Genomic DNA, 23,700 nt, shown 5'->3' with positions numbered 1-23,700 from the left:
TTCTGGAACTCTCTTGCTTTTTCGGCTAGACGGACCTTTGTTGGCAAAGTAATGTCTTTGCTTTTGAACATGCTATCTAGGGTCATAACTTCCCTTCCAAGGTGTGTAAGCGTCTTTTAATTTCATAGCTGCAGTCACCATCTGCAGTGATTTTGGAGCCCCCCAAAATAAAGTCTGACACTGTTTCCACTGTTTCCCCATCTATTTCCCATGAAGTGATGGGACCAGATGCCATGATCTTTCGTTTTCTGAATGTTGAGCTTTAAGCCAACTTTTTCACTCTCCACTTTCACTTTCATCAAGAGGCTATTTAGTTCCTCTTCACTTTCTGCCATACCCAACACTAATTCTCAGACAGAAGAGCTTATCGTACTGCCCCCACCCTGGCCCCAGAACATGAGTTCACATAACAAAAGAAACAAATTATTCAAGGAGTAAATGTTAAAAAAAAAAAAAAGTGAAAAACATTAACCATATACACATATACACATACAAAAGGAATAAAGAAAATACTAACAATGTGGAGCAAAAGATCATTAAAAAAAGACACAAGTGAGAATATCCAGTATGAATAATATAGAAGTCAGATAAACAGTAGGCTAAAGAACAAATTAGTGGTTGGCAGATCAGATTGAAGAATTCTCCAAGAACAGAGTAAAAAAGAATGAAGAGATAGAAAATCTAAGACACAAACAGAAGCAGAAGTATTAATATCTGGAAATAAGTTTTAGCCAGAGAGGGAAAAAGATGAGAGGAAGAAAAAAACTGAAAAAGTAGTAGAAATAAATTTCCCAGCATTAAAAAGATGCAAAAGTCTGAGAACAGAAGGAATAAATGGACCAGTATTGGTGGTGGTGGCGGCGCTTAGCTGTCCAGTTGTGTCCAACTCTTTTGTGACCCCACAGACTATAGCCTCCTAGACTCTTTGTCCATGGGATTTCCCAGGCAAGAATACTGGAGTGGGTTGCCATTTCCTTTCTCTCAAGCATTTTCCCAACCCAGGGATCCAACCTGCAGTGTAGGTGAACTCTTTACCACTGAGCCGCTGGAGAAGGCTAAACAATATTACTGATTTCCAAAAAGAAGGAAACAGGGATTAAGTTAGCAGAATTTTTAAATTACGCTGACATTTCTGCTATTTTCTACTATTTTTTGTTCCATTTGTGTGTCTCATTTTCTCTCTCCTTCTCTCTCAGACTTCTGGTCTCTATACTAAGCAGCTTGGTTTCTAGAGTTACAAGAGTACTTTCTCAAACTCAGTAGCAGCAATTACAAATAATATCTTTCCAGTGAAATCAATTTTTAATCAATACCTAAATAAGTTGCAGAAAAATTAGTTGTTTTTCAACAAGAAGGAATAAGTTAAATTTACATTTTTTTCCTATTTCTAAGTTCCATATCTTTTTTCCTCTATCTTTCCTAAGCATTTAAATCTTTAAGAATAAAAATTAATAGACAATAAAGCTAGCCATCTCCTTGGATGATATACAGAGTTCGGATCTCCAGTTCATTTAAAGATAGTTTCTCACCTGTTCAAGCACAGACAACCAAACACAACAGAAAGAATACTAAACAGAATCAAGAATCCAAGTCCCACCTCTATCATTAACCAGCCTGAGTGACCACACTGTACCTTTCCACCTGGCATTTCCTTAAGCACCTTAATGTTTCAAATCAAATTCAGTATCTTCCTCACACAACCTGGCACTGTTCTCTCTGCATTTCAAAGTCCACAACTACACAAGCACAACTTCTCTTAATCAGTGACCAATTACTGCCAATTCCGTACTCAAGTTTAAATCTCTCTCCTTTCCATTTCTATTTAACTGCCTTTGTTCATGTTCTCAGTCTGGACTACTCCAATGGTGTTATGACAGACCTCCATCTTTCCGTCACTTGTCCATGGCTCCTGATGCCTTCTTAAATATCTTAACTTGTGACTCCCTTGCTCACAATATCTTAAGGGACTCCAATGGCCTTACCCTACAAGGCTCTTAACGATTATCTGGTTCAATCTACTTCTCTAGTTATTTGATCAGTTACTGCATGGTAGAGTAATTGTTTAAGCTCTTTTTTCCCTACAGGACTGTAAGCTGCTTAAAAGTAGGGATCCTGCCTCAACATCTTTATATCTTTTCCGATGCTGTGTCTGGCATATTGTAGATACTCAGTAAATGGCTGCAGAAAGAACGAACAAACGACTGATCCCCACAAATCATTTAAAAGGGCTTCAGCTTGTTTCATCTGTAGAATATGAAGTTTAGAACTGATGGCCTAAATTCCTTTCAGTTGTAAAAAAAATCATAACTCTATGGTTTCAGGTTAAAGTTACTACAAGGCTGATCCCTGAATAAGCTGAAGTACTAGCATGCTTTGGAGAAGGCAATGGCAAGCCACTCCAGTACTCTTGCTTGGAAAATCCCATGGGCAGAGGAGCCTGGTAGGCTGCAGTCCATGGGGTTGCTAAGAGTCGGACATGACTGAGCCACTTCACTTTCACTTTTCACTTTCACACAATGGAGAAGGCAATGGCAACCCACTCCCAGTGTTCTTGCCTGGAGAATCCCAGGGACGGCAAAGTCTGGTGGGTTGCCGTCTATGGGGTCGCACAGAGTCGGACACCACTGAAGCGACTTAGCAGCAGCAGCAATTAGCATGCTTTAACTAAAATTATGAATATCTTTGTTATCTTATTCTTGTATTTAGATCTAACAGAAAAAATAATTAAAGTTAAAAAGTACCTCTGAATGATATATGGCTTGCTGTGAAACTAATGATTTCGGGTTTTGTTTAGCAAGAAGAGAAAGAACTGCATCGGCATGAACTTTTTTATGGGGCATCCTAATCACTTGTCCTTCGCTGGGAGGATCATCTTCCTAAATAAAATACAAAGATAATACAATCAAAAAACAAAAATTAATCCCCCAAACAATCCCATTTTTCATATTAATAATTCATGATTCATAAAACTTAAGTCATTATGAATATGATCATATTGGCACTTTACACAAAGAAAATGGACTCTTTACTATCATTTAGATCTCATTTCTATTCAACTATACTAAAAATCTTTTGTGTTTGCCTCAAATATAATCATCAGTACAAAATAATTTGGTTACATTTGAATTGGAGATTTACTATAAAAGATGAAAATTAAACCTGCTGTCCCATGAGACTGAGTGACAATGATTCATAAACACTTTATTCAGGATCGTCAAGTTTCTTCTCACACATTTTCCTGCTTCCTGTGGATGCGGCACACAAAGCTGTGCCCCAACGTGGCAATGGGGGTGAAGCACCACTGCAGTGGTGCAACCCGGACCACAGGCAGAAATGAAAACCTACGGAAATATGCTGAGGCACCTACAGGCCTTTGACCGTCCCTGTGCCTTTGTGCTCAGCTCCAGTGCTTTTGAGGGAGCAGGAAGACCCAGCTTAGACTTCTTGGCACCTCAAAATAGACCAGTCCCCCAAATGTAGGCCACAGAGCCAGAAAACTGGATTCCTTGTAAATACCAGTATTAACATGACTTTAGATTCCATTAATAGTAATTTTACCTAAGTATCTTATGTTTAATGAAATAAAGTTTATTAACTCTGGAGCACAAGTCTTTATCCCCCAGGTGTACATAGGTAAATACCTACTGATTCATAACTTCAAAATTAGTCTCAGCTTTTCAAGATTGTATTTCTGCATGTGATTCTATCATAACTTTGTAGCATATCTGATTTTAGGCTTAGTAAAAATGTTGAAGTTAATTAGTTTTAAATGCAGAAAAAGAAAGATGTTATAATTAAGTCCTGGTTCAGGTCAGCAATTTACTTTGAACAAACTTAAACATGCTTTGGCACCAAGATACAGTTCTAAGAAGGGATAAAAATGCCATAATGACAATATGAAGTAGGTCAAATATTAGTTTAATGCTTCTCTGAAAACAAAGACTTCTCCTTTAGTCTTCCCCCTGGTATTATTTTTATAAAAGTGACTTCCACTCTCTTCAGAATAGACTCAACCAATTACTCATAATAATTACTGTTGGAAAAGTAACTGCCCTATTAATATCTTATCAAAATGCTCCTTCATTACTTCATACTCCCACATATAGTAGAGAAAATTGTTTTAACACATTTTGAACATATGAATCTCCAGATTAGGCATCTTTCATTCCTGTGTCTTTAATAGTGTAAAGATGCTATATGGTATCTTTCATTTTTTGTTTGTTGGACTTGACAAACACCAGCCCCTTGCAACTCAAGCTTTAGAATTCATACAGCCCCTATTAGAACTCAAAATTTACAGTTCTTAGCTTGACAAAACTTAACATCAGGTTTCCCTGGTGGCTCAGATGGGAAAGAGTCTGCCTGCAATGTAAGAGACCAAGATTCCATCCCTGGGTTGGAAAGATCCCCTGGAGAAGAAAATGGCAACCCACTCCAGTATTCTTGCCTGGAAAATTCCATGGATGGAGGAGCCTGGTTGGCTACAGTCCACGGGGTCGCAAAGATTTGGACATGACTAAAGCGACTTAGCACACACAGCTTAAGTTGATAGCTTAAAATGAAAGGCAAAAGTATTATGTATCCACATAAAAATCTGTGACTATATAGCTATGTGACACAAATAAGTGATTTAACCTCCTTCAACTCGAAGTAAAACAAGTACTAACATATTTTTAACAAAGGATGCATATCATCCTTTAAGATGCTTTTTTTAAATATAGAGGTTTTCTAACCGCCCACACACATACATGCATACCACATAACCCTTATGATCTACTGAATCCACATATCAGAGGGTGAGGCCAAAGACACACATTTTTAAAAGCTCCACTGGTGAATTTAATATACAGTCCTACTTTACATCACTTGAATGGGTTGCTTTAAAGAAATTTCTAGCATTATGATTGTAATGGGATAGAAGAACATGATGTTTCAAAAGTATACCAATCTCCTTCTGTTTCATCATGATCATATACAATGATACAAATGAAAAGATTAATGTAACTAGCCTTCTACTTCCAGTCAAGATGGAGTAATAAAGACCAGACACATTGCTTAAAACATGGACAAAGTATGTGAAAAAATGCATTTCAAAACATGGAGCATCAGTTAACAAAAAACAATGATCCCTGAGAAATGGGAAACAAATCAGAAGAAGCCTATGACTGCTCTAGCTTACAGCTTATAGGCTTCCAGACTGTGGCACAGGAGCCTGAGCTGAAAAGATGGAGCTAAAACTCCAGGAAGGCCAAGACAGCTAGAGTTCCTAAGACAAGCTGCTGCTGCTACTGCTGCTGCTAAGTCGCTTCAGTCGTGTCCGACTCTGTGTGACCCCACAGATGGTAGCCCACCAGGCTCCCCTGTCCCTGGGATTCTCCAGGCAAGAACACTGCAGTGGGTTACCATTTCCTTCTCCAATGCATGAAAGCGAAAAGTGAAAGGGAAGTCGCTCAGTTGTGTCCGACCCTTAGCGACCCCATGGACTGCACCCCACTAGGCTCCTCCGTCCATGGGATTTTCCAGGCAAGAGTACTGGAGTGGGATGCCATCGCCTTCTCCGAAGACAGGCTGCTAGAAAAGTGAAAGCTGCAGAGAGAGAACTCTGGAGAACAGCAGATGATTCCCTTGAGTATTAAGCTGATTACTGATCAGCAGAGGCATCTGAGGCAATTACATGAGACTGCAGGAACAAGTACCTGAGAAGGGATTGGATATAACAGTGCCTGATGTTAAATACAGGTATGACCTAAATCAAATCCCGTATGATTATGAAGTGGAAGTGAGAAGTAGATTTAAGGGACTAGATCTGATAGAGTGCCTGATGAACTATGAATGGAGGTTCGTCATATTGTACAGCAGACAGGGATCAAGACCATCCCCATGGAAAAGAAATGCAAAAAACCAAAATGGCTGTCTGGGGAGGCCTTACAAATAGCTGTGAAAAGAAGAGAAGTGAAAAGCAAAGGAGAAAAGGAAAGATATAAGCATCTGAATGCAGAGTTCCAAAGCCTAGCTAGGAGAAATAAGAAAGCCTTCCTCAGCGATCAGTGCAAAGAAATAGAGGAAAACAACAGAATAGCAAAGACTAGAGATCTCTTCAAGAAAATTAGAGATACCAAGGGAACATTTCATGCAAAGATGGGCTCAATAAAGGACAGAAATGGTATGGACCTAACAGAAGCAGAAGATATTAAGAAGAGGTGGCAAGAATACACAGAAGAACTGTACAAAAAAGATCTTCATGACCCAGATAATCACGATGGTGTGACCACTCACCTAGAGCCAGACATCCTGTAATGTGAAGTCAAGTGAGCCTTAGAAAGCATCACACGAACAAAGCTAGTGGAGGTGATGGAATTCCAGTTGAGCTATTTAATATCCTAAAAGATGATGCTGTGAAAGTGCTGCACTCAATATGCCAGCAAATTTGGAAAACTCAGCCGTGGCCACAGGACTGGAAAAGGTCAGTTTTCATTCCAATCCCAAAGAAAGGCAATGCCAAAGAATGCTCAAACTACCGCACAATTGCGCTCATCTCACACGCTAGTAAAGTAATGCTCAAAATTCTCCAAGCCAGGCTTCAGCAATACGTGAACTGCAAACTTCCTGATGTTCAAGCTGGTTTTAGAAAAGGCAGAGGAACCAGAGATCAAATTACCAACATCTGCTGGATCATCAGAAAAGCAAGAGAGTTCCAGGAAAACATCTATTTCTGCTTTATTGACTATGCCAAAGCCTTTGACTGTGTGGATCACAATAAACTGTGGAAAATTCTGCAAGAGATGGGAATACCAGACCACCTGACCTGTCTCTTGAGAAACCTGTATGCAGGTCAGGAAGCAACAGTTAGAACTGGACATGGAACAACAGACTGGTTCCAAATAGGAAAAGGAGTTCGTCAAGGCTGTATATTGTCACCCTGCTTATTTACTTATATGCAGAATACATCATGAGAAACGCTGGGCTTGAAGAAGCACAAGCTGGAATCAAGGTTGCCGGGAGAAATATCAATAACCTCAGATATGCAGATGACACCACCTTTATGGCAGAAAGTGAAGAGGAACTAAAAAGCCTCTTGATGAAAGTGAAAGAGGAGAGTGAAACAGTTGGCCTAAAGCTCAACATTCAGAAAACGAAGATCATGGCACCTGGTCCCATCACTTCATGGGAAATAGATGGGGAAACAGTGGAAACAGTGTCAGACTTTATTTTTGGGGGGGCTCCAAAATCACTGCAGATGGTGATTGCAGCCATGAAATTAAAAGATGCTTACTCCTTGGAAGGAAAGTTATGACCAACCTAGATAGCATATTGAAAAGCAGAGACATTACTTAGCCAACAAAGGTCCGTCTAGTCAAGGCCATGGTTTTTCCAGTGGTCATGTATGGATGTGAGAGTTGGACTGTGAAGAAAGCTGAGTGCTGAAGAATTGATGCTTTTGAATGGTGGTGTTGGAGAAGACTCTTGAGAGTCCCTTGGACTGCAAGGAGATCCAACCTGTTCATTCTAAAGGAAATCAGTCCTGGGTGTTCACTGGAAGGACTGATGCTGAAGCTGAAACTCCAATACTTTGGCCACCTCATGGGAAGAGCTGACTCATTGGAAAAGACCCCTGATGGAGCAGGGGATGACAGAGGACGAGATGGCTGAATGGCATCACTGATTCGATGGACATGAGCTTGAGTGAACTCCGGGAGTTGGTGATGGACAGCGAGGCCTGGCGTGCTGTGACTCGGGGTTGCAAAGAGTCAGACACGACTGAGCGACTGAACTGAACTGAACTGATGTTAAATAACATCATATATAACAAAGGACAATGGTTGTTTCCACTGGCCACGCTGGAAAACCTCAATATTGAGGCACTGAGTGGAGTACATAGAAGAGTCTTCTCTCCACAATGGGATAAGTAGCCCTAGATTGAGTACCACTGTGGTTTTGCCTAAAAAACCATAAAAGCAAGAAGCAAAAGGATAAAACCATCTCTGAGTACTTAGCCATTTCCTGAGCAATGCTCAGAAATATTTATAGTAATATAAAAGTCAAAGAAAGTGTAGTGTCTGACTCTTCGCAATCACACAGACTGTAACCCACCAAGCTTCTCTGTCCATGGGATTCTCCAGCCAAGAACACTGGAGTGGGTTACCATTCCCTTCTCCAGGAGATCTTTCCAACCCAGGGATCAAACCAGGGTCTCCTACATTGCAGGACGATTCTTTATCATCTGAGGTATTAGAGAAGCTCAGTAATATAAAACATATTATTCAGTTAAATATGAATGTATATAAAAAACATATTACTCAGTTAAATATAAATATAAGCATATTATGCAATATAAAACATAACTCAGCATATTTTATATTACTCAGTAATATAAAACATATTTATAGCAATATAAAAATATAAAACATAGAAGGAAAAGGTCTACACAAGATTTTGGCAGATAACTTAAAAAAAACTCTTCTTAAAGATTAACACTTCAGTATTCTTGCCTTGAGAACTCCATGAACAGTATGAAAAGGCAAAAAGGTTATGACACTGAAAGATGGACTCCCCAGGTTGGTAGGTGCCCAATATGCTACTGGAAAAAAGGGGAGAAATAACTCCAGAAAGAATGAAGAGACAGAGCCAAAGCAAAAACAACACTCAGTCGTGGATGTAACAGGTGATGGAAATAAAGTCCGATGCTATAAAGAGCAATACTGCATAGGAACCTGGAATGTCAGGTCCATGAATCTAGGCAAATTGGAAGTGGTCAAACAGGAGATGGCAAGAGTGAAGATCAACATTTTAGGAATCCGTGAACTAAAATGGACTGGAATGAGTGACCTTAGCTCAGATAACCATTATATCTACTACTATGGGCAAGAATCCCTTAGAAGAAATGGAGTAGCCATCATACTCAACAAGAGTCCAAAATGCAGTACTTGGGTGCAATCTCAAAAATGACAGAATGATCTCTGTTCGTTTCCAAGGCAAACCATTCAACATCACAGTAATCCAAGTCTATGCCCTGACCAGTAATGCTAAAGAAGCTGAAATTGAACAGTTCTATGAAGACCTATGAGAACTTCCAGAACTAACACCCAAAAAAGATGTCTTCTTCATTATAGGGGACTGGAATGAAAAAGTAGGAAGTCAAGAGCTACCTGGAGTAACAGGCAAATTTGGCCTTGGAATACAAAACGAAGCAGGTCAAAGGCTAACAGACTTTGACTTTTGCCAAGAGAACACATTGGTCATGGCAAACACCCTCTTCCAACAACATAAGAGAAGACTCTACACATGGACATCACCAGATGATCAATACTGAAATCAGACTGATTATATTCTTTGTAGCCAAAGACGGAGAAGCTCTATACAGTAAGCAAAAACAAGACTGGCAACTGACTGTGGCTCAGACCATGACTCCTTATTGCCAAAATCAGACTGAAACTGAAGAAAGTAGGGAAAACCACTAGACCATTCAGGTATGACCTAAATCAAATCCCTTATGATTATACAGTGGAAGTGACTAATAGGGATTAGATCTGATAGACAGAGTGCCTAAAGAACTATGGACGGAAGTTTGTGACACTGTACAGGAGGCAGTGATCAAGACCATCCCCAAGGAAAAGAAGTGAAAAAGGCAAAATGGTTGTCTGAGGAGGCCTTACAAATAGCTGTAAAAAGAAAAGAAACAAAAGGCAAAGGAGAAAATAAAGATATACCCATTTGAATGCAGAGTTCCAAAATATATCAAGAAGAGATAAGAAAGCCTTCCTCAGCAATCAATGCAAAGAAATAGAGGAAAACAACAGAATAGCAAAGACTAGAGATCTCTTCAAGAAAATTAGAGATACCAAGGGAATATTTCATGCAAAGATGGGCACAGTAAAGGACAGAAATGGTATGGACCTAACAGAAGCAGAAGATATTAAGAAGAGGTGGCAAGAATACACAGAAGAACTGTACATAAAAGATCTTCATGACCCAGATAACCACAATGGTGTGATCACTCACCTAGAGCCAGACATCCTGGAATGCAATATCAAGTGGGCCTTAGAAAACATTACTACGAACAAAGCTTGGAGGTGATAGAATTCCAGTTAAGCTATTACAAATACTAAAAGATGATCCTGTTAAAGAGCTGCACTCAATATGCCAGCAAATTTGGAAAACTTAGCAGTGGCCATAGGACTGGAAAAGGTTAGTTTTCATTTCAATCCCAAAGAAAGGCAATGCCAAAGAATGTTCAAATTACCACACAATTACACTCATCTCACATGCTAGCAGAGTAATGCTCAAAATTCTCCAAGCAAAGCTTCAACAGTACATGAACCGTGAACTTCCAGATGTTCAGGCTAGATTTAGAAAAGGCAGAGGAACCAGGGCTCAAATTGCCAACATCCGCTGGATCATCAAAAAAGCGAGAAAGTTCCAGATAAACATCTACTTCTGTTTTACTGACTACACCAAAGCCTTTGACTGTGTGGATCACAACAAACTGTGGAAAATTCTTCAAGAGATGGGAATAACAGATCACCTGACCTGCCTCTTGAGAAATCTGTATGCAGGTCAAGAAGCAACAGTTAGAACTGGACATGGACCAACAGACTGGTTCAATGTTGGGAAAGAAGTACATCAAGGCTGTATATTGTCACCATGCTTATTTAACTTATATGCAGAGTACATCAGGTGAAATGCTGGGCTGGATAAGGCACAAGCTGGAATCAAGATTGCCGGGAGAAATATCAATAGCCTCAGATATGCAGATGACACTACCCTTAAGCCAGAAAGCGAAGAAGAACTAAAGAGTCTCTTGATGAAAGTGAAAGAGGAGATGAAAAAGTTGGCTTAAAACTCAACATTCAGAAAACTCAGATCATGGCATTCAGTCCCATCACTTTATGGCAAACAGATGGGGAAACAATGGAAGCAGTGAGAGACTTTATTTTTTGGGGCTCCAAATCACTGCAGATGGTGACTGCAGCCATGAAATTAAAAGATGCTTGCTCCTCAGAAGAAAAGCTACGACCAAAAGTATATTAAAAAGCAGAGACATTACTTTACCAACAAAGGTCCATATAGTCAAAGCTATGGTTTTTCCAGTGGTTATGTATGGGTGTGAGAGTTGGACTATAAAGAAAGCTGAGCACCGAAGAGTTGATGCTGTGGTGTTGGAGAAGACTCTTGAGAGTCCCTTGGACTGCAGGGAGATTAAACCAGTCCATCCTAAGGGAAATCAGTCCTGAATATTCATTAGAAGGACTGATGCTGAAGTGGAAGCTCTAATACTTTGGCCACCTGATGCCAAGAACTGACTCATTGGAAAAGACCCTGATGCTGGCAAAGATCAAAGGCGGGAGAAAGGGACAACAGAGGTTGAGATCATTGGATGGCATCACCGATGTGATGTACATGAGTTTGAGTAGGCTCCGGGAGTTGGTGATGAACAGGGGGTGCAGTCCATGGGGTCGCAAAGAGTCGAACACGACTAAGTGACTGAACTGAAAGATTAACATATAACTACCACATTATCCATCCATTCCTCCCCTAGCTATTTGTCAAAGAGAAATTAAAGCATCTATGTCCATACAAAGACTTGCACACAAGTGTTCACAGCAGCTTTATTTGTAATAGTCTCAAACTGGAATAAATCCAAATGTCCATCAATAGGTGAACAGACAAACAGTGGTACATCCATACAATAGAGCACTGCTGCTGCTGCTAAGTCGCCTCAGTCGTGTCCGACTCTGTGCGACCCCATAGACGGCAGCCCACCAGGCTCCCCCGTCCCTGGGATTCTCCAGGCAAGAACACTGGAGTGGGTTGCCATTTCCTTCTCCAATGCATGAAAGTGAAAAGAGAAAGTGAAGTCACTCAGTCGTGTCGGACTCTTAGCGACCCCATGGACTGCAGCCCACCAGGCTGCTCCGTCCATGGGATTTTCCAGGCAAGAGTACTGGAGTGGGGTGCCATTGCCTTCTCCGACAATAGAGCACTACTCAGCAATAAAAAGGAATGAACTATGATACAAGCTATAACCCAGATAAATCTCAAAATAATTATGCTGAGTTAAAGCAATCACACGCAAAAAAAGAATACATGCCATGTGATTCCTTTTATATAAATCTAGATAATGCAAACTAATCTATAGTTACAGAAAGTGAATCAGTGGTTGGTGGGAGAGATAAATTGGATGAGAAGAATGATGAGAGATGAGAAGGAGGGATAATGAAAGGGCTTGAGGAAACTTTTGGGAGTGATGGATGATGAGTATGTTTATTTCATTAACTGTGATAATGGCTTACAGACATATACATATGTCAAAAATTATCAACTAAGTTTTAAAAGCAATAGTATTAGCAATGCTTAGCAAAGACTATGGATAAATGTGGGCTTCACCAGTGGCTCAGAAAGTAAAGAATCTGCCAGCAATGCAGCAGACCCAGGTTTATTCTCTGGGTCAGCAAAGATCCCCGGGAGAACAGACTGGCTACCCACTCCAGGATTCTTGCCTGAAGAATTCCATGGACAGAGGAGCCCAGCATGTAGTCCACGGGGTTGAAAAGAGTCAGACACACTGAGTAACTAACACACATACACACACACATGGATAAATGTAGATGAAAATTGAGCACAACAACCCTTCCTCACTTAGGTTGTTTGAAAACATAAAAAGTAAAGATTTCTATTCCTTAACAGTTTTCAAAAGAAAATTCCTATTATAATTTCTGTGTGGTATTTACATTATATAATATATATATTTACATTATATAATATATATATTCTATGTAAAAATACATTTTTAAATGCCTATTTTTTGTCTCTAAAGCTAAATAATAACTAAGAAGAGTTAGTGCCCCTGGGTCCTATTTCAGTAATTCTTTTAAAACTAACTAAATTCAGTTATTTTTTTAGCATAAAGAATTATAATCATGGTTAGGGAAAAATAACAAATATAAGAGAGCTGGTTTCAACACTGAAGGTCCTGCCTGCAATATTATAAAGGCATTTACAATATCTCCACATGACAATGTACACTGAGATTTTCATTATCTAATTACATTAATTGCATGTTTCAACTACTGGAGCCACAGGGGTTAACAACAATTTTCTATTCATTACAATCTTCTATTATAATTTTCTATTTTTATAATTACAATAATGAAATATATAGATATGATAATAAGATGTATAAGAAACTTTAAATTTCTTTGTTGAATTTTATGACTATAACTCAAATATTTGAGGAAAAACCCTGATCAGTTGCAGCAAGTTCATCAGGATATCTTTTATGTCAGAATTCAAAGTGAAGTGAATCATTTCTTACCATTTCGAGGGCATCTTGCAAAGTACTGGATAAGCTATCATTTAGGTTTGCCAGATACAGTCCTTCATCTCCTAAAACTAGAAATTAAAATGCAAAAATTTAGAAACAAGAAACAAATTTAGTAAATAATCTCACGATAAAGTTGTAAAACATTACCCTTAAACTTACACAATAAAAATACTGACAAAGTTCATAAATCATAATTCACAAGCTAAAACCCGCCTGCCAATGCAGGAGACATAAGAGACACAGGTTTGATCCCTGGGTCAGGAAGATCCCCAGAAGAGGACATGACAACCCACTCCAGTATTCTTGCCTGGAGAATCCCATGGACAGAGGAGCCTGGAGGGCTAACAGTCCATAGGGTCACAAAGAGTCGGATGAGACTGAAGAGACTTAGCATGCATGCACGTTCAATCTCACCAGTTCTTTAAAAAGTATGTTTTATAACAAAGATGAGTGAGATGTTTGCTTCACTTACCAGCTTGTCAGAAATTTAAAAGAGCTATAAATATCAACTGGAACTATGAAACTGAAAAAGAGAAAATACTCCTATATACTATTGATACAATTAAAAACTGATTTAACTTTCTGGAGTGCATGTTGGCAATGTATTGCTATTTTAAAGGTGCCTACTCTGACTCAGCAATTTCACTTCTAGGCACATATTGTAAGGAAGCTATCAGTTATGTATTAGATATATGATACACGTTCAAGGATACTCAGCAGAGAGCTATGTATGGTATAAAAACACTGAAAACAATCTGAAAACGCCCACCATTAGGGCACCACTAGATCAATCTAAATAATCTAAATGGCCAGTCACTGAAAAAAAGAGGTAGGACTATATGTATTAATACAGGAAAATGTCCACAGTGTATTTAAGGTTAAAAAAATTCAGGTTTCATAACAGTATGTATAATATGACCCTATTTTTAAAGGTAACATACAGATGTATTTAGGTACCTATATATGCATATTTAAAAAAAGACTGGAAAGTATACCCCAAACTTTTAAGAGTGATACTTCTGGAAGGTAGAATTTATGAGGGAGATTTTAGAGTCTAAGGTTAAGGTTTAGAAAAGTTAACTTGCAGAGTCCATATTCTTTCTACTATACTATGTTAAATCTTACAAACTAAGTAAAAACATTTCACACAGAAAAGTATTACTTAGGAAGGATCATAATTTAACCAGTGAAATCAATTGATACAAGCTAACTTACTCTTAGGAGCCACTTTGAGACCACAGTTAAATAAGATCTCTCCTTCAGAAATGGGTCTATCTAAGGTTTCCGATTCAGTGGCAGTAACACTCAAGGTACTCTCCACAGTGGAAGAATCTGAACTTGGCATCTGTATGGGGGAAGGAGCCTTGATGCCAGCAGGAAGTGGCATAAGGGCAACTGGCTTTGGAGGGGCAAGCTGAGCAGGGAAGTCCTCGCTCTCAGGTTCTTCATCCTTGGCCACAGACATTACACTAAGAAGAAAGAGACATGGTTTGAATTTATCAGGTTAGTGAAAGCCTATATTCATTGTTATATAAGAAAATAGATATAGGGATTTCCCAGGCAATCTAGTGGTTAAGACACCATGTTTCCACTGCAGGGGGAAAATGTTTGATCCCTGGTCAGAGAACTAAGATCCCTCAGGCCACACAGTATAACCAAATAATACGAAAAAAATGGATGAAAAAATACTGTCTCCTTTAAACATATTTCTATATTAACATAATCTGTACTACTATAATTAACCAACAAGATCTATTTTTCCAAAATCATCTTCATGTTTTAATCTCTTGATTAGAACTTTCAAGACCATCTTGAAAGTTCTACCATCCCTAAAATAAAGCTTACATGAGGATACATGGTAATGTAATGCATGGTAATGCATGGTAATACATGGTAATACTTAACTTATCACAGTAAATGAAGATTCACATTGGGGAAAAATCATATTCTATTTTATTAACAGTATTATAGATATCTTTATTTTAATCTGTTTCCCCCCAAAATTAATCTGATTCTCCCTTCAAATTTAACCTATTTCCCAAAAATTCTGTTTGAAAAAAGAGAACTGAAGGAATAAATTTGGTAAAAACTTGAAATTTGTGAAACTTCTTCCTACTATAGATTAGCTCATGAATTATAAACCTTATTTATCATTTCTGATGTTTTCAATAGGTCATCTAAGTCAACTTAAGGTAAAATGTATAGTTGCTAAAGGTGAATATATTATCATTTACATGGCTCTTGGGTGAAGCTCTTCTTGAAGAGAGTTGGGATTCTCTTCTTCCAGTGGCAGGTCTCCATCACTCCATGGCTTGGGAAGCTCTGGGCTTGACATCTTCAATTTATCAATTGAAGTCTCTGACAAAGTTGGGGTAAGAGCTGCTGCAGGGGGAGGTGTAGTCACTGGGGTGACTGCTGGGGTATTAACAAGTGTGATGGCAGGCACATCATCTCCTAAAGGTTGTTTTAAAAAGAAAGAGTCAATATGAAGTCTACAGGAAGGCAAGATATGTTGTTTCAGATAGCCCTTAATATTTTGGCATACAAATGATGGCAACAATAATTAATAATAATAATTAAGGCCCTTAATGGGAAAATTCCCAAATTAGTTTAGTAAAGTACAAAAAAATAACCTTGAAAAGACTTCAGTTTCAACATTACCGTGAACTTAAAACAACCTAAATGTCTACCAGATCATATACTTTAAAAAGTGGCAACCAAATCCTTAGTTTCCCTTCCAGCAAAAGTTATTTTCTAAAACTTAATCAGCAATAGCTATGTGTATACTAGTCTACAAAGACTCTAATACAACAAACCATGATAGTTGCAAAAATTAAAACTGAGTTATAGAAATAAAGTTTCTACCTTCTTCAGCCAATATTTCTTTCATGGGAAAAGCAACATCGTGATCTGAAACACTGGGAGAAGAATCTGGAGTTTTTACCAACACGTGCTCCTTAGGAGGTGATGAAGGCGAACGAGGAGGAGTTGGCTGTGGGGTAGCCAAAGGGGTACACACTCTTGCCTAAAATAAAACAAGATAAGTAGTGCTTATAATTCCCAAATAAGGGTAATTTGAAAAATAAAATGATCTTATTCAGAGTTGCATAAAATTTAAATGGATGGAGGGTGAAAAATGGAGTCCTCTAATTTCTAGCTATTTGTTTCAGGACTAGTCTGAGGAAGCCTCAGACAATTCAAACAGCTCTACCTCAGAATTAGGCTCCCAAGAAATCTAAGGCCCCCTTATCTAATACAGAGAGGAAAACAGCTGAAGATCAAACCCACACACAAGCTAGGTAAACCAAATAACAGAAAGAAAGCATTTTAACTAATTAATACAATATCAAAAATCAACCTTTTAGTACAAAAGAACAGAGCTTATGAAAAGCAATGGAAGGATAAGAAGAAGTAGGGGGAAATGAAATGAAGACAATGTAGAAATGAAAAGTATTAGAGAAGGAAAAAGCAAAAATTTTTAAATCAATTTGTTAATTAGGTAATTCAAATAATTCAAAATCCAAAAAGATGTTAGTGAAAATTAAGTCTCCTTTCCTATCCATGTCCTATCTAACTAGTTCCCATCGACAGAATTACCAGATACAATCTTGTCATTTTTTATATCCAGAATTTTTAAAATTTTTATATAATTTTTATAGGTCACACTAGATTTACAGTTATTACAAAATATTGGCTATAGTCCCACTTTAAAAAATTTAATTAAAATGTAGGTGATTTACAATATTGTGTTAGTTTAAGGTATACAGAAAAGTGATTCAGATTTTTTTGCCTTATAAAAAACACCTTTTTCAGATTCTTTTCCATTATAGGTTATTGCAAGATACTCAATATAGCTCTTCATGCTATACAAGAGGTCCTTGTTTATCTATTTTATATACAGTAGCTTGTATCTGCTAATCTGAAACTCCTAATTTGCCCTTCTCTACCTTTCCTCTTTGGTAACCATAAGTTTGTTTTCTATATTTGTAAGTCCTCTGTTTATAAGTTCATTTGCATCATCTTTTTAGATTCCACATAGAAATCACATCACAGGATATTTGTCTTTCTCTTTCTGACCTCACTCAGTATGATAATCTCTAGGTCCATCCATGCTGCTGGAAATGGCAACTTTGTTCTTTTTTATTCCTGAATGCCTGAACAGTATTCCATTGTACATATAAAACACATGTTTATCCATTCATCTGTTGACAGACACTTAGGTTATTCCCATAGCTTGGCAATTATAAATAATACTGCTGTGAATACTGGGGTGCATGTATCTTTTCAAATTAGTGTTTTTGGTTTTTTTTGAATATATGCCCAAAAGTGAAACTGCTGGGTCATATGGTAGTTCTAATTTTAGCTTTTGAGTCTAATTTTAGACTTGAGTCATTTCATGTTCTTGTTGTTTAGTCGCTCACTCCTGTCTGACTCTGACCTCATGAACTGGGCTCCTCCAGGGTCCTCTGTCCATGGTATTTTCTGGGCAAGATCACTGGAGTGGCTTGCCGTTTTCTTCTCCAGGGGATCTTTCCAACCCAGGGATCAAACCTGTGTCTCCATGTCTCCTGTACTGCAGGCAGATGCTTTACCATTGAGCCACCAAGGAAGCCCAAGTTATTTCATATATGTACATATGGAATATCTTTCCTTTTCTCCTTTGCTTTTTGTTTCTCTTCTTTTCACAGCTATTTGTAAGGGCTTCCCCAGACAGCCATTTTGCTTTTTTGCATTTCTTTTCCATGGGGATGGTCTTGATCCCTGTCTCCTGTACAACGTCATGAACCTCCCTCCAGTTCATGAGGCACTCTGTCTATAAGATCTAGTCCCTTAAATCTATTATTCACTTCCACTGTATAATCATAAGGGATTTGATTTAGGTCATATCTGAATGGTCTAGTGGTTTTCCCTACTTTCTTCAATTTAAGTCTGATTTTGGCAATAAGGAATTCATGATCTGAGTCACAGTCAGCTCCCAGTCTTGTTTTTGCTGACTGTATAGAGCTTCTAAATCTTTGGCTGCAAAGAATATAATCAATCTGATTTCGGTGTTGACCATCTGGTGATGTCCATGTGTAAAGTCTTCTCTTGTGTTGTCGGAAGAGGGTTTTTGCTATGACCAGTGCATTCTCTTGGCAAAATACTATTAGCCTTTGCCCTGCTTCATTCCATATTCCAAGGCCACATTTGCCTGTTACTCCAGGTGTTTCTTGACTTTCTACTTTTGCATTCCAGTCCTCTATAATAAAAAGGACATCTTTTTGGGGGTGTTAGTTCTAAAAGGTCTTGTAGGTCTTCATAGAACCATTCAACTTCAGCTTCTTCAGCGTTACTGGTTGGGGCATAGGCTTGGATTACTGTGATATTGAATGGTTTGCCTTTGAAACGAACAGAGATCATACTGCCATTTTTGAGATTGCATCACAGTACTGCATTTCGGACTCTTTTGTTGACCATGATGGCTACTCCATTTCTTCTAAAGGATTCCTGCCCACAGTAGTAGATATAATGATCATCTGAATTGAATTCACCCATTCCAGTCCATTTTAGTTCGCTGATTCCTAGAATGTTGACGTTCACTCTTGCCATCTCCTGTTTGACCACTTCCAATTTGCCTAGATTCATGGACCTAACAGTCCAGATTCCTACGCAGTATTGCTCTCAACAGCACTGGACCTTGCTTCTATCACCAATCACATCCACAACTGGGTATTTTTTTTGGATAGCAAGGAGAGATAAGAAAGCCTTCCTCAGAGATCAATGCAAAGAAACAGAGGAAAACAACAGAATGGCAAAGACTAGTGATCTCTTCAAGAAAATAACAGATACCAAGGGAACATTTTATGCAAAGATGGGCTCAATAAAGGACAGAAATGGTATGGACCTAATAGAAGCAGAACATATTAAGAAGAGGTGGCAAGAATACACAGGAGAACTGTACAAAAAAGATCTTCACAACCAAGATAATCACAATAGTGTGATCACTCACCTAGAGCCAGACATTCTGGAATGTGAAGTCAAGTGGGCCTTAGAAAGCATCACTACGAACAAAGCTAGTGGAGGTGATGGAATTCCAGTTGAGCTATTTCAAATCCTGAAAGATGATGCTGTAAAAGTGCTGCACTCAATACGCTAGCAAATTTGGAAAACTCAGCAGTGGCCACAGGACTGGAAAGGTCTATTTTCATTCCAATCCCAAAGAAAGGCAATGCCAAAGAATGCTCAAACTACCACACAATTGCACTCAGCTCACATGCTAGTAAAGTAATGCTCAAAATTCTCCAAGCCAGGCTTCAGCAATATGTGAACCGTGAACTTCCTGATGTTCAAGCTGGTTTTAGAAAAGGCAGAGGAACCAGAGATCAAATTGCCAACAACCGATGGATCATCAGAAAAACAAGAGAGTTCCAGATAAACATCTATTTCTGCTTTATTGACTATGCCAAAGCCTTTGACTGTGTGGATCACAAAAAAAAAAAAAAAACTGTGGAAAATTTTGAAAGAGATGGGAGTACCAGACCACCTGACCTGCCTCTAGAGAAACCTATATGCAACGTCAGGAAGCAACAGTTAGAACTGGACATGGAACAACAGACTGGTTCCAAATAGGAAAAGGAGTATGTCAAGGCTGTATATTGTCACCCTGCTTATTTAACTTATATGCAGAGTACAGCATGAGTAACGCTGGGCTGGAAGAAGCACAAGCTGGAATCAAGATTGCTGGGAGAATTATCAATAACCTCAGATGTGCAGATGACACCACCTTTATGGCAGAAAGTGAAGAGGAACTCAAAAGCCTCTTGATGAAAGTGAAAGAGGAGCGTGAAAAAGTTGGCTTAAAGCTCAACATTCAGAAAACGAAGATCATGGCATTCGGTCCCATCACTTCATGGGAAATAGATGGGGAAACAGTGGAAACAGTGTCAGACTTTATTTTTGGGGGGGCTCCAACATCACTGCAGATGGTGACTGCAGCCATGAAATTAAAAGACGCTTACTCCTTGGAAGGAAAGTTATGACCAACCTAGACAGCATATTCAAAAGCAGAGACATTACTTTGCCAACAAAGGTCCGTCTAGTCAAGGCTATGGTTTTTCCTGTGCTCATGTATGGATGTGAGAGTTGGACTGTGAAGAAGGCTGAGCACCGAAGAATTGATGCTTTTGAACTGTGGTGTTGGAGAAGATTCTTGAGAGTCCCTTGGACTGCAAGGAGATCCAACCAGTCCATCCTAACGGAAATAAGTCCTGGGTGTTCATTGGAAGGACTGATGCTGAGGCTGAAACTCCAATACTTTGGCCACCTCATGAGAAGAGTTGACTCACTGGAAAGACCCTGATGCTGGGAGGCATTGGGGGCAGGAGGAGGAAGGGATGACAGAGGATGAGATGGCTGGATGGCATCACCGACTCAATGCACAATAGTTTGGGTGAACTCCAGGAGTTGGTGATGGACAGGGAGGCCTGGCGTGCTGTGATTCATGGGGTCACAAAGAGTTGGACACAACTGAGTAGCTGAACTGAACTGAACTATGTCATGAGATTTAAAAACCAGAATACAGAAAGCCTTGTGTGTTTTTCAGAGTTGGGTGGAGAATTCTGGGGAAGCATATGAGTCGGACACGACTGAGCAACTGAACTGACTGACTGACTGACTGACATACGGAATAAATTCTCAGAGGTGGGACTGCTTGATTAATGGGCTAACAGAATTCTTAATTTGAATACATATTGCCAAATTTCCTTTTAACGAGTGTCATTTTACACTAACACCAGAAGGTATGAGAATTTATGCTTCCCAAAGGTTTGCTGAACAATGGCATTAATCAGACTTCGAGTTTTTCCAATATGATATGTAAAAATGAAATTTCAATGATTTATGATTTTTTTTTTTTTTTTTTTACTATCAGTGAGACTAACCACCTTTTGCTTTGTATTTCATTTTGCTTTGTGAACTGTCTAGACATGTCTTTTCTGTATTTTTCTATTTGTCTTTTCCCTTTCTAAAACATACTTTTATAGCGGGGTAATTGGTCTTCATTGTGTATTTTGAGTTGCAAATTGATATATAATTTAAAAATCGTGAATCATATTAATAATTCTATCACAGTGGGAATTCCCTGGCTATCCATTGGTTAGAACTTGGTGCTTTTACTGTGGGGCCCGGATTTGATTTCTGATTGAGGAACTAAGATCCCGTAAGCCATGTGATGCAGAAAAAAGAAAAAAAATCCATAGCATTGCTTAACATTTTGCATATTCTTAGCTTTGTTTTTTAAGTGAAAGAAATACACCATATGTTTTATTCTTCTTAACTGCATAAGCCAATAGCATAAGAGTGCTGTTTTCAAATATAACGCTACTGACTCATCATCATGAGAAACTTAAAGATATTCTACTAGTCTTGGTAATGGGTAATAATGATAATAATGATAAACAATTAGTTATTGAGTATTTAACTAGGTTAGTTCTTTCATACATCATTTCATTGAATCTTCCACAAAATCTTGTATTATGGCTCAACAAGATACTGTATCATAAAGATGTCAATTCTTCCCAAATTAAACCAACCAAAACTGAATTAATTCTCACACAAATCCCAGCAAAATATTTTATAGTATTTGAAAAAGAATTTAAAATATTTATAAAAGATTAAAAGGCAAAAGAAGTCATGACAATTCTTAAGATAAGGGACAATATGGCAATGGGAGAAGAGAACTTGGCCACTTTAATATTCATAAAGCAGATTTTGGTAAAGCTGTCATTATTTAAACTCTAAAATTTTATCTCTAGTATAAAGTAGATCTCAAAACTAAAGTAACAGAACTGAGGGTTCAAATTCAGATCTTCCCAGCTCCAAAGTTCATGCTCTTAACAATTACATATATTTCCGATTTATACTGATTTTTCTATGTTTTTTCATTAAATTACCCTCATAAAAATATAGGCAATATATGGACAGAAGACAAATTAATTAGTATAGGCAGAATCATAACCCTGGCAACATCTGTACTACATACAGTACTGATGAGTTAATAAATAAAGCATGGAACAAAACTATGTATCAAATCTCTGGCAAACTAATAACACTATACCAATTACCTGACATGGATTTCCATAAAATTCAAATATGTAACTTTATGTTTATACTTTAAATGAGTCAGTTTAAATGTTTCACCAATATAAAATGATGTCTATATTATCTACAGGATCAGAATTGACTATGACGTTTTAAAGAGTTGGTAATACAGAGTACATTCTGGTTTTGCATAATTTCTTTTTTTTGGTTTAAAAAAAAATTTTATACAATTCTTAAAGGTTGCAGTCCATTTACAGTTACTACAAAATACTGACTATATTCCCTGTGTTGTACAATACATCCTTTTATTAATTTTTTAAATTTTTAATTAAAGGATTATTTTACAATATTGTGATGGTTTCTGCCATACACTAATATGAGTTGGCCATAGGTATACATATGTCCCCTCCCTCTTGAACCTCTCTCCCCTCTCCTTCCCTGTCCCACCCCTTGTAGGTTGTCACAAAGCACCAGCTTTGAGTGCCTTCGTCATACAGCAAATTCCCACTGGCTACCCATTTTACCACATGGTAATGAATGGTAATGAACAATGCATTCTTGAGCCTATCTTAAACCCAATAGTTTGCACCTCCCACTTTCCTACCTGGATACTTCCTCTCCTCCCTGCCCACCAGGAGTGGTTTTGTATAATTCCATCTTACTATAATAGATTAGAAACTCTATTTAACATAGAAAGTTTGATTAAACAACAACAGAAATGCTTAAAATATATATTTTTTTAAAGATTAAAAATATCAGTTTATGTAAGAACCAAAGCAATGCATGTGATTGTTAGCTATATCTTGAACTTAAAAAGAAAAAAGCTATAAGGATACTTTTGGAACAACTGAAGGAATTCAAATATGGACTCTATATTATATAGTATTAACACATTCGTGTTAAACTGGGGGGGCATAATAATGGTATTTTGGATATGTAATAAAGAATCTTATTCTTAGGACATACTGCTGATGCTTTTAGAAGTAAAGTATCATGATATCTACAACTGTCAAATGACTTTTAAAGAATATATAGGGACATCCTTGGTGGTCCAGTGGTTAAGAATTCACCTTCCAAGGGGACGAACGTTCAATACTTGGTTGAGGACCTAAGATCCCACATGCTGTGGGGAAATAAGCCTGTGCACCACAACTCGAGAGCCAGCACATCGCAACTGCTGAGTCCATGGGCTCTAGAGCCCATGCTCCACAACAAGAGAAGTGCATGTGTTGCAGTGAAGACCCAATGCAGCCAAAAAAACAGAATATACGATGCACAACATACAAAGACAAAGAAAAGGT

The 23,700-nt window shown here is 38.2% G+C and overlaps 1 protein-coding gene across 14 annotated transcripts in view; it reads right to left on the bottom strand.

The window, feature by feature from the left end:
- KIAA0586 overlaps positions 1 to 23,700 on the bottom strand; it is a 166,143-nt gene that overhangs the window by 84,960 nt on the left and 57,483 nt on the right. For all 14 annotated transcript variants that reach the window (XM_059890879.1, XM_010809415.4, XM_024998070.2 and 11 more), the window contains 5 exons: positions 16,187 to 16,346; positions 15,556 to 15,775; positions 14,537 to 14,790; positions 13,313 to 13,389; positions 2,742 to 2,876 (listed from right to left, as the gene is read on the bottom strand). In XM_059890879.1, the coding sequence (XP_059746862.1) occupies positions 2,742 to 2,876; positions 13,313 to 13,389; positions 14,537 to 14,790; positions 15,556 to 15,775; positions 16,187 to 16,346 (846 nt within the window). The remainder of the gene's footprint in view (positions 1 to 2,741; positions 2,877 to 13,312; positions 13,390 to 14,536; positions 14,791 to 15,555; positions 15,776 to 16,186; positions 16,347 to 23,700) is intronic.

Source organism: Bos taurus, chromosome 10, assembly GCF_002263795.3.
Source record: "Bos taurus isolate L1 Dominette 01449 registration number 42190680 breed Hereford chromosome 10, ARS-UCD2.0, whole genome shotgun sequence".
Lineage (NCBI taxonomy): Eukaryota > Metazoa > Chordata > Mammalia > Artiodactyla > Bovidae > Bos > Bos taurus.
The sequence above is the reverse complement of the archived record's forward strand: the minus strand, read 5'-3'. Positions and strand labels throughout refer to the sequence as shown.